Source organism: Apodemus sylvaticus, chromosome 7, assembly GCF_947179515.1.
Source record: "Apodemus sylvaticus chromosome 7, mApoSyl1.1, whole genome shotgun sequence".
Taxonomy (NCBI): Eukaryota; Metazoa; Chordata; class Mammalia; order Rodentia; family Muridae; genus Apodemus; species Apodemus sylvaticus.
Genome location: NC_067478.1, coordinates 95,943,885 through 95,955,625, shown reverse-complemented (window position 1 = coordinate 95,955,625; position 11,741 = coordinate 95,943,885). Strand labels below are relative to the sequence as shown.

The window sequence follows — 11,741 nt, the reverse complement described above, 5'->3', positions numbered from 1 at the left end:
GTCCCCTGAGGGGCTCTGTCAGAACCCAACATATACAGAAGCTGATAGACACAGCCAAACACTTGACTGAGCCAATTAAGAAATAAGGGTAAGAACTGAAGGAGCTAAAGGGGTTTGCCACCCCATACAAAGAACAACAATATAAACCAACCAGACCTCTGAAATCTCCCAGGGACTAAACTACCAACCTAAGAGTACACATGGAGAGACTCAAGGCTCCAGCTGGATATATGGCAGAGGATTGCTTTATCTATCATCAATGGAGGGATGCCCCTTGTTCCTGGGAAGGCATCATGACCCAGTATAAGTAAATGCTAGGGCACTGAGGCAGGAATGGGTAGATAGAAGTCCATCCTCATAGAGGCAGGGGATGTGGGAGGGGATGGGTGTTTGTGGAGGGTAAAATGGGAAAGGGGATAACATTTAAAATGTAAATAAATAAAATAACAAATTTGAAAAAAGAAAGAAAGAAAAAAGAAAAAGTAAGAAAGAAAGGAAGGAAGGAAAGAAAGAAAGAAAGAAAGAAAGAAAGAAAGAAAGAAAGAAAGAAAGAAGAAAGAAAGAGAGAGAGAGAGAGAAGAAAAGAAAAAAGAAAAGAAAAAAGAAAAGAAAAGAAAGAAGAAAAGAAAAGAAAAGAAAAACTTCTTTCAGTTTGGTATTCTTAAAGGAGAAAACAGAAGTATGAGGATTATGAGGATACTGGGAGTACTAAGCCTTATCCAGAATTTCAAAGGTCACCAGTGCTCAAGTTTTCCCTGAACATACTTTCCCACAAGTACAGGAAGGCAATTTTCCTTCTGGCCATCTAATAGCACTGCAGTTTCCGGAAAAGACATGTGAGCACCAGGGGGAAGAATAACTCTGACACAGTTGTCCCTGAATTTAAGTTTTCCCTTAATGAACACTTTCTGGATGATGTGTTATAGCACCATAAGGTTAGTAAAAAATCTGTGGTATCTAGGAACCCCCTGGCTATATACGCAATCCATTTCCTGGTATCCCACTGGCTGCCCCTCCTAACCTAGTTTACAATATAAACCTGCCTTGCTGATATGGGTCCTAAGCACTCTCTCCTCTCCTCTGCTGCTTTCTGGTCTGCAGATGAATCTCATTGCTATGACAAAGCACATCTTTCTGCTCCTGCTGGGCCTGTTTTTGCTGGTGATCTCCCTGCAAGGTAAGATTCTAGCAGATGTCAGTGGTTCCTACTGGTGGTCAGATAGACTAATGCTACACATTAGGAGACATTGAGGAGCAGGAAATAGGATAACATTAGAACTGACCCTGCTTCAGATCCATGTCCGTATCTACTCCTCCCCTTGCTTCTGCTGTGCATACTCAAGGATACTTCCCTGTAGTAAAGATTGCCACGCTATTCTATTCCTCCTCCTCTCCACTTTCTTTCATATCCATTCCCTGGAATACTTAAGCATCTTCAGTTTACATGCATATTGTTATAAACTTGGATAGGAAGTGGAAAACAAAGGTCATTGCCAAGCTAAAGATCATGAAAAATTTGGTTTCTCTAATCTGGTATGATAGAATGCTAAATATTAAAAACAGGATTCATTTGAGAATTTCCTGTAGGACAGACACTTCCCTTTGCTTTGAGTGCCAATGAATACAATCCTGTCTGATACTGTCAGGCTCTGGTCCCTTTCTGCCTTTTCTCTCTTTTACATGCCTCAGAAAAATTATGTTGTGTGGTGTATTAGGCACCTGACATCAGAGCTTTGAGTTCTTATTCAGAAAACTTGGTCCATTCTCATGGTATGAGGTTGGAGGACCTTCTATCTCTTCTCCAATCTTCCCGATTTAGAATCATTTGATCATGAACCTTCATGGAAATGTTAGCTCAGCATACAGCCAACTGCTTTCCTGGCAATTGTTTCTTTATCATATCATCAGGCTCAGCTCCCATTGGCATTTGTATTTGTACTCTGAATAAGTCCCTCACACTGGCTTTTGTCTTTTCAGCTTTGACATGTGTCACATGTGATAGGTTTACTTCTCAGGGGATTTGTGAGCGTGGAGAAGGCTGCTGTCAGGCTAAACCTGGTGAGAAGTGTGCCTTGCTCACAACCTTTAAAGGTATGTAAAGTCTGGGACCTCTGAGAATTATCTTTCTTGCCCTACAGTGATGAACCCATCTCCAGAATGCTGATGACAAATGCAGAAATGGAAGGAAGATGTCTTTGCCTGTAAGAGTAGGAGGGAAAGGCCCTTTTGCTTCTGGTAATGTCTGCCACTGACTGTTAGTCAGATAAACAAATAAATTATGAACACAAAATTGTTTTAAAGGGTGTTTGGGTGATCCTCAGGGAAGTTCTGGGTGAATATATAGTCTGATATGGTAGGAACAGTACTCTAAAATTCTATTCAGCACTTTTGGTAATGGAGTCCTACCTGTGGGTTAGGTGAGGGTTTAAGGAATAGTGTCCCAGAAAGGCCTACTCAGTTAGGCTTGTATTTCTAATGTGCATTCCATCTGACTCCTTACTGACTCACCAACTCTTTCCACCAATATTTACATTTTGTCTCTTTACTTTTGTCCTCTACAGATGGCAAAATTCTGTTTGGGAACCAGAGATGTGCTAACATTTGCTTCAATGGGACTATTAAGAATGGAAATCAGACAGTAATAATGAAGTGTTGCAAGAAAAAGTCTTTCTGCAATCAAATATAAGTCTTACACTTAATTGCACTGTTGGATTTTAGGTGAGGCTGTACTGCTTCTCTGTGTTCCTGTAACCTCATATCCCTGGCAGTCTGTTGTCAGCACTATGCAAAAATAACACCCGCATGCACTTAGAATTAACTGTTGATATTTCAAAAGTTCAACAGGCTATAGAGACGCTCACTGCTGGCCCCCATCCCTGGTGCTTCCTGATTCTCACATCATGATTTTCTTCCCTTTTCCCCTATGTCCTTCCCACACAATGGACATATGGCCCAAGTTCCTACTTCTACTCTTTCTACACTAATTCATCAAACAAATAATTCATCATACTGTCTGATGAACACAACACTGGTCACTGAACACTGGGCACTGAGTACTAGGCCCTGGGTACTGGGCACTGACTTTTTTCTTTTAATTTTGAATGACAGGCCTGACACCTGCCCACTATGAACATTCTGTTTCTGCCAGGGTGGTCAGATAATGAGAACTTCCATGTCTTCAATCTAATCTATAGACTTAGGAGTATATTTCAGATAGTGTCTCATCATGACCTTTACAAAATGATGTTTGCCAGAAATGATTTATTAAGCTCATCATTTGAGATATTTTCTATGTCATATATGGAGGCTGTATTGGAACAGAAATATTCAGCTCTTGTCCTTCAGAAGATGGGTGCAAAAAGAAGGGACCAGGCCAAGACACAACCACCATGAGCTCACTCCCATTGGTTTACTTCCACCAAGCAAGATATACCGCTCTAAATAATCTATGGAAATTTCAAATACATTATTAGATTAAGTTAATAGGTTAGGTCAAATATACCTACCCTATCTCTGGAAATGGTCTCACAACACAGCCAGATTTGTATTTGATGGATCAGACATTCTCCGTTCCATTTAGTGACTAGAGTCTGATATCACAGGCTAAGAGGACTCCTGTTCCAGTGTTCATTTCCACTGTGTAGTCACGTGCACATGTGCTTTTTTTATCTTTCAGGAAAGTTCTACTGTTTAGTTTTATTCCTAGTAAATCCAGAGATTTTAAAGTGGGTGCTGTTTGGAATTTTTGCTTTTGTATTTGTAATCATATGTTTATATTTTGCACAATCTGAAAAGTGTAGACAATATTGTAGATAAATGAAACTTCTAGAAATTCCATGCCACCCTACAAACACATACCTTGCCTATACTATTAAGTAAATAATATATATTTCCAACCTTTTAAAATTTTGAATAGGTCATAACTTATCTTTGTGTGTATTGAAAAATAAAAGGTTATATATTTACAAATATTGACATCATTATAACTTTCTTTTTTCAGTGCTGTTTATTGAGTCTTGTCCCTGGACAAGCATGCCAGAAAGGATTGTCTACCTACTATGTCTGGAGCCCTCCCCATGCTTTCTACATTATGTACTTAGATGGGTTTTCTATGTACATATATGTTATCATATGTTTTGGGGTGCTCTGTAATATATTGCATGCCTTATAAAATTTATTAATTAATTCTATATGCTGTTTTAATTATTTTGTAAAATAATTATTTTATTTATTTACATCCAAAATGTTGCCATTCCTCCTGGTCCCCCCTCCCATGGTTCTTTTCCCTATCTTCCTTCCCATTTGTTTCTGAGAAGGTGTCCCCCTAACCCCTGTCACCCCATTTCTTGGGACAGCAAGTCTCTACACGATTAGGGAATTCTCTCCCACTCTGCTACGTATATGCCAGGGGCCTCACACAAGACCTTGTATGCTCTTTGGTTGGTGGCTTGGTCTCTGAGAACCCCATGGTATCCAGGTTAGTTGATACTGTTGGTCTTCCTATAGGGTTTCAATCTCCTATGGCCCCTTCAATCTTTACCCTAATTCTTCTGTAGGTGTTCCTTACCTTAGACCAATGGTTGGCTGCAAGTATCTGCATCTGTCTTAGTCATTTGCTAGCATAGCAGTCATGCTAGGCTCCTAAATCCCATGTTAATCCTGTCACTGCCTGGCTATTCCTTTACTCTTCTCTATTCCTCCCCATGCATTTCTTTTTGATAGTAATAATTCTGAGTCAAAAATTTTAACGATGGCTTGGCATCCCCATCACTCCACCAGGGGCCCCATCAAACTACTGGGAGTGGACTAATCAGGTTCCATATCCCCACTTTTTGGCATTTCACCCAAGGTCACCCACATTGAGTCCTGGGTGCCTCTCAGAACTTTCCAGAGGTTCTACCCTCTCTTCATTCCCCTCCCCTGGTAGCTACATAATTCCATTCATTCTCCTGGCACTCTTGGCATTTCTCCTGTCTCCCTGATATAATCCTGCCCCCTTTTGTCTACCACTTCCACTCAGGTTGCATCCTCTCTCTGCCTCACATGATTACGTTGTTCCTCCTTCAAAGAGGGATTGAAGCATCCTCTGTTGGGCCTTCCTTCTCGTTAAACATATTTCAATCTTTGTGTTATATCATGGGTATTCTGCACTTTTTGACTAATATCCACTTATCAGTGAGTATGTACCATGCATATCCTCTTGGATCTGTAATAATTCATTTAGGATGATATTTTCTAGTTTCATCCATTTGCCTGCAAAATTCATGACATCCTCATTTTCAATAACTGAATACCATTCCATGTGTAAATGAACCACATTTTCTCTATCCATTATTTGATTGGGGGACAGTTGGGTTGCTTCCAGTTTCTAGCTATTATGAATAAGGCTGCAAAGAATATAGTGGAGCATGTAATTTTTGTGGTAAGATGGAGCATCTTTTTGGTATATGCCCAGGAGTGGTATATTCAGATAGTATTAGTTCCAATTTTCTGAGGAACTGTCAGGTTAATTTTCAAAGTGGTTGTACAAATTTGCAACCACACCAGTGGAGAGGTGTTCCTCTTTCTCCATATCCTCACCAGCATTTGCTGACACTTGAGTTTTTAATCTTAGCCATTCTGACTTGTGTAAGATGGAATCTCTAGGTTGCTTTGATTTTCATTTCCTTCATGACAAAGGATGTTGAATATCTCTTTAAGTGCTTCTCATCCATTTGAAATTTCTCTGTTGAAGATTTAATTTAAAACTTTTCACATTTATTTAGTGTGTGGATGGTTGTGTGCCTGTGTGTTTGTGCATGTTGTTCACATGCAATAACTTGTGGATAGGTGTTAGAATCAACTTGTGAGCTTCATGCTCTCTTTATACCATATTGGTTCTGAAACTTAATTTGGCAGACTGGCTCAGCATTCAGGCCATTATACTCCTTTATACTCGGGTCATCTCAGATTTAAAATTTTAAAATCAGATAATTAGGTGGTTGTTGGATTTCTTCTTCTGCAAAGCTCCTGGATATCAGGCCTAAGGACCAGAGATATATTGCTGGGACACAGTTTATACATGAAGAGGAAAGGTTTCTACAGATTTCTCTCTGACCTCTGCATAATGATCATAGCAGTGCAGTACACACACACACACACACACACACACACACTATAATAAAAATTAATTAATGTCTGTATTATTTATATGCAAGGACACTTTTGGGTTTTCTTAAACAGATACTACAACCTAGCAAATGTATCTTTCCAAAAACACCAAAATTAAGGTTCAGAGATTTGCATTACCTCCAGAGGTCCCATGTCTCTTTGTTGTCGTGAAAACATGCTCTCATTGTCATCCTCTCCCAAAATTTGATATTACACTGTTTCTCTGTCAACAATTTTGTTTGTTTTGATTTTTTGTTGCTGGTTTGCAAAGGACCTACTGGAGTGTTTTACAGTTTAGTAGAAGTTATACCAACATAGGCAAGCTGATATGGTTCAGATTTTTACAGGTTCACAGTAATAAGCCTAGCATTAGAGAGGTGGAGGCCGAGTAAGAAATTCTAGATAAGCCTTAAAGGCAAATAATTCCAGACCAGCCTCAAATACATGAGAAACTATATTAATAAAAAGGAGGAAGTGGGGGGTGGCAAGTAATGGTCCAGTCTGGAAGCCTCCATATCTACCCCGATATCCCAGTCCAGTTGCTACCAAAGACAGCAGAGTTGAGGAGGGTACTTAGTCATAAGGACCACTGTTGTGGCTAGCCAGCCTCTGGGAAAAGTATTTAACTTCTTCACAAGTTAGACGACATCTTTATCTTCCAATGTATCATCATTACCCACTTTCTGCTGATTATGTTTCATACCTGGGACTATGTAAAACTAGTGAGAATTTATGTCAAACCCAAAGTCCAGTTACCAGTTTACATATCTCCAATGTTAATGCTCATTCCAAGACCACAGTGAATGATTTCTTCCTGAAGATTCACAAAAATCTTATCAAAGAATTTTAATATATAGTTCAATTCTTACAGTACATGCAAACCCATTATACTCTCTTTTCTTCCTGCTGATACTAGGGATTAAACCATGACCACCTCAATCTTGATTGCTTGTTGTTTTGGGGGGAGTTGTTTTTGTTGTTGATGTTGTTGTTGTTGTTGTTGTTGTTGTTGTTTGAAATGGGGTGTCTTTGTATAGTCCTGGCTGTCTTGGAACTCACTCTGTAGACCAGGCTTCACTAGAACACAGAAATCTGCCTGCCTCTACCTCACAAGTGCTGGGATTAAAGGCATGTGCCACCACTGCTCAGCTTCAATCTTGGTTTCAAACCAATAAAAATCGGTTTAGAAATCCTTTTCCTTGTTAAGTGTTTGTATGGTTTAGGTATCTGGGTGATTGTGACCACATAGAATGAGTTTAACAATGTTCCCTTTCTTTGTAGATTGTGGAATAATTTGCATAGTATCTATATTAGTCTTCATTGAATGTCTCATAAAATTCTGTACTAAAACCATCTAGTCCTTGGCCTTTTATGTTTGGGGGAGTTTTAATGATTGCTTCTATTTCTGTGGGGGTTAAAGGGCTGTTTAAACAATTTGCCTGTCTTTTTTATTGAGACAGGGTTTCTCTTTGTAGCCCTGGCTGTCCTGGAACTCACTCTGTAGTCCAGGCTGGCCTCAAACTCAGAAATCTGCCTGCCTCTGCCTCCCAAGTGCTGGGATTAAAGGCATGTGCCACCACCACCCGGCCCAATTTGCCTGTCTTGATTTAAGTTTGGTAAGTGGTATCTGTCTAGAAAATTGTTCATTTCTTTAAGATTTTCCAATTTTCTTCTATACATGCTTTTGAAGTAAAACCAATTAATTCTTTGGATGTCTGCAGTGCCTGTTGTTATGCCCCCTTTCTCTTATGATTTTTTTTTAATTTGGTTATTCTCCCTCTCTACATTTTAGGAAGTTTATCTAAGCATGTGTTTTATCTTATTGATATTTTCAAGTAACCAGTTCTTGGTTACTTTGAGTCTTTGAATTGTTCTCTTTTGTTCTAATTTATGGACTTCAGCTCTGAGTTGGATTACTTCCTTCTGTTTACTCTCTTGTGTATGTTTGCTTTTTTTCATTCTATAGCTTTCAGGTGTGCTCTAACGTTGCGATTATGGGGTCTAAAGTTTGTTTATAGAGGCATTTATTGCTATTAACTTTACTTTTATCACTGTGTCACATAATTTTGGGTATATTATGACTTCATTTTCATTGAATTCTAGGAAGCCTTTAATTTCTTTCTTTATTCCTTCTTTGACTGAGTAGTTGTTGAGTAGATTGTTGTTCAGTTTCCATGAGATTCCAAACATTTTCTTGTTTCCATAGATATTAAAGTCTACCTTTATTCCATTGCTATTTGATAAGATGCAAGGGGTTATTTCAACCTTCTTGTAACTTTTGAGGCTTTCTTTGTGACAGAGTATATGGCCAGTTTTTGAGAAGGTACAGTGAGGTGTTGAGAAGAAGGAATTTTCTGTTGTGTATGGCTAAAATGTTCTATAGGCACCTGTAAGGGCCATTTGGTTCATAACCTGCATTAGTTTCATTACTTCTGTTTAGGTTCTGTCTATGTGATCTGTCCATTGGTGATAATCAGATTACGATGTATCCTGGGGTATGGATTTTACTTTAAACTTGATAATGTTTCTTTTACAAAAGTTGGTGCTCTTGCATTTGGGCATATATGTTCACACTTGAAAAATCATCTTGGTAGAATTTCTCTTTGATGAGAATGAAGTGCACTTACATTTCACTATTGATTAATTTTGGTTGAAAGTCTAATTTACTAGATATTAGAATTACTATTACACCTTCTTTCTTGGAAAGAAGGCCATTTATTTGGAAAACCACTTTTTAGAACTTTATTCTGTAGTAATATATATGTTTGTTGCTGATGAATGTTATTTGTATATAGCAGAATGATAGATCCTGTACCTATATTTAATCTGTTACCCAGTCTTTTTATAGGGGAATTGAGAAAATTGATGTTGAGAGTTATTAATTACAGTAGTTGCTATTTCCTGATATTTCAATACTGTTATGTTGGAGTTGGTGTGTGTGTGTGTGTGTGTGTGTGTGTGTGTGTGTGTGTGTTCTCTTCATGTGGTTTTTCTGGTGTAAAATTATTTGTGTTTCCCAGGGTGTGGAGTTTTATTAACCTCAGAAATTCAGGAATCTTTTCCATTTTCTGCTCCCCATTCTATTATGAGTTTTCAAGGAATTATATATTGTTTCTTTAAAATTTTGTTTTTATCAGTATTTCCCAGACTTTGCAGACTCCTTCAGGAAGACATAGACATAATACCAAGGATGAGGGGCCCAATTATTCCAAAATTTTTCTTCCATGATCTCCTCATTATCTTTGTCTTTCAATGTGGTCTTGTGAAAATGACTACAATCTGTCTTGAAGATTAATCTCAATCCATTGTTTGTAGTATAGTGGTCTAATGAGATGATTAAAGATGTGCCGAGACATATAATTTCCTTGAAGCCATGCAATTTAATACTTCATTGTAACAAGTTGAGGATAATATTTGCATTCTGCCTGGAAATTCATGGCCCAGTGTGCTGCAACCAGCTGGCTCATTAGTTATGTAATCTCAGTATCACAGCTATTAATTTCTATTGTGTAAGTAAATAAACATTTGTAATCATGACTATAACAGCACTTTCTCACAAGGTAGAAGGGTAGAAGTTAACAGATTAGGTAGAAGTAACACTTGGGAGGATCAAAACTATGCCTAGGCTATCTTCTCACCACCTGCCCTGGGATCCTACTGGCTTCCCATTCCAGTCTGGGCTGGGCACTGTGTTCTCTGTGCTGTTCTTAGTTTCTTTCTGCTGCTAGGATTCTCACAATGGAAAAGCACTCCCTGCTGGTTTTACTGGGCTTCTCTTTCTTTCTTGGCTTCCTTCAATGTGATATCATGAAAGATGATAGGGGAGATTATATGTGGACAGCATATTGACAATTAGTTTTGGGCTTTGGGGAGGTTGTTGCAAGAAATGTTAAAAAGAACATGGTGTTCCTGTGCTACACCCAGCTACTCACTGCCATCTGGCAGATTCTGTCTCTAAGCTAGCACCTGCAGTGACTGATTGCAGTCATCCCAGCTCCAGTTTGTTAGTCTCAGTACTGCCAGAATCTTCTCAGCCATAAAATACCTGGTAGTTAGCAGTCCCATATTTGAATAACTCAGTAAAACAAAACTCTAGAAGCTTATAATTCATCAGATTTATATATCAATAAATTCTCAATATACAACATGCTCACACAATAAATTCAGGGCCAATTGATAATGGCACAAGCTGCTCACCTAAATTAGACATGTTATCCAAATTATTATATCCCTATATGAAATTAAATCCTCCTGTGGCTATTTGAAAACATACCGAATCTGAATCATCCTGTTTGTCCTCTATCTTGCTTCTTTTTTCCCTTCTCCTGTTTTGCTCCCAGTCTCTGAAATTCTAAGCTCCATGACCATTTCCCTGTCCGATCACAGGCCTCCTTCTGCACTAGTATTTAAATTAACTGGACAGGAAAAATCCTGCCACAGGAAAATGGGGTAGGACAAAAGGTGAGTTTAAAAAAGGACTGCCCTTTTAACTCACCTTTATATTTTCATTTCTGTATCTACAGTATTTTTTCCTCCCTCTTATTTTGTGGACAGGATAGGCATCTTCAACCCCTCATTCTCACTGTCCTGCAACTAGTACTCTCTTTTTTGACCCTTCCCTCCCTGCTCTCCTGTTTTCCTTCATACGCAAAAATTCTTGCTTCCTATAGCTTACTGGTGCATGGACCTAAATTTGGATTTGAAATGGGGCAAGGCAGGTCCTTGATGGCAACAACAATGAAGTGATGGAAAGGGTTTGTCTGGGCAGCACCACAGCTTTCACCTTCTTTCTCAAACCCTTATACATATATGACCTGGGAAACCTTCTGGGTCTCAAACCATCCTTTCATGCATCCAAGATCATAGACCTCCTTGTAGAGGTAATCTTTGGCTACTGCATTTTGATTAGTGGTCAGAGCCACACTCTCAATTCCTGTCTGATGAATGAACCACTTACAGTTGGTTTTTGTCTACTCAGCACTTTCATGTTTCCAGTATGAGGTGTTGAACTCAGAGGGGATATGTGAGAAAGAGGAAAGTACCTTTGAGAGTTAAAGTGACCAGCTGGGTCCCATTGTGAAGATATCTCCAGGGTGTATACCTTGTATATCTCAGGGTGACCCAGTTTGCTCATGAGGAATATAGTTCTTTGCACAGTGCTGGAGATAAAAACACAGAGAATATGAGGACCTGCTTCTCTGGAAAGATAAACAGGTTCCTTTGTTTCTGGTACATGGTATTTGTTGCTACTGTCTTGTGGTCAGACCAACATACTTCTGATGGAGAAATATGTGAGGAGTCTCTGTGTGGTGCTTAAGGGCATTCTCTGTGAACACAACCAGAGATGGGAAGGACTTTAATTTTTTTCTTTTTTATTTAGATATTTTCTCTATTTGCATTTCAAATGCTAAGCCTTTCTAAATTTCCCACTGAGAACTCCTTATTGAATCCTCCCTTCCCCTGATCAATAACCCACCCACACCCATTTCCCTGTCCTGGCATTCCCCTACACTACAGCAATGAGCATTCACATGTGCAAGGATCTCCACATCCTCACCAGCATCTGCTGTCACCTGAGTTTTTATTTTAGC

The 11,741-nt window shown here is 38.9% G+C and overlaps 1 protein-coding gene across 1 annotated transcript; it reads left to right on the top strand.

Moving 5' to 3' along the window:
- The first annotated feature begins 1,116 nt into the window (after positions 1-1,116).
- Positions 1,117-2,686, top strand: LOC127690225 (prostate and testis expressed protein 14-like). Its single transcript, XM_052189766.1, has 3 exons — positions 1,117-1,177; positions 1,978-2,091; positions 2,562-2,686. Exons 1-3 carry the CDS (start codon positions 1,117-1,119, stop codon positions 2,684-2,686), a joined length of 300 nt encoding a protein of 99 aa, XP_052045726.1.
- Positions 2,687-11,741: the final 9,055 nt, after the last annotated feature.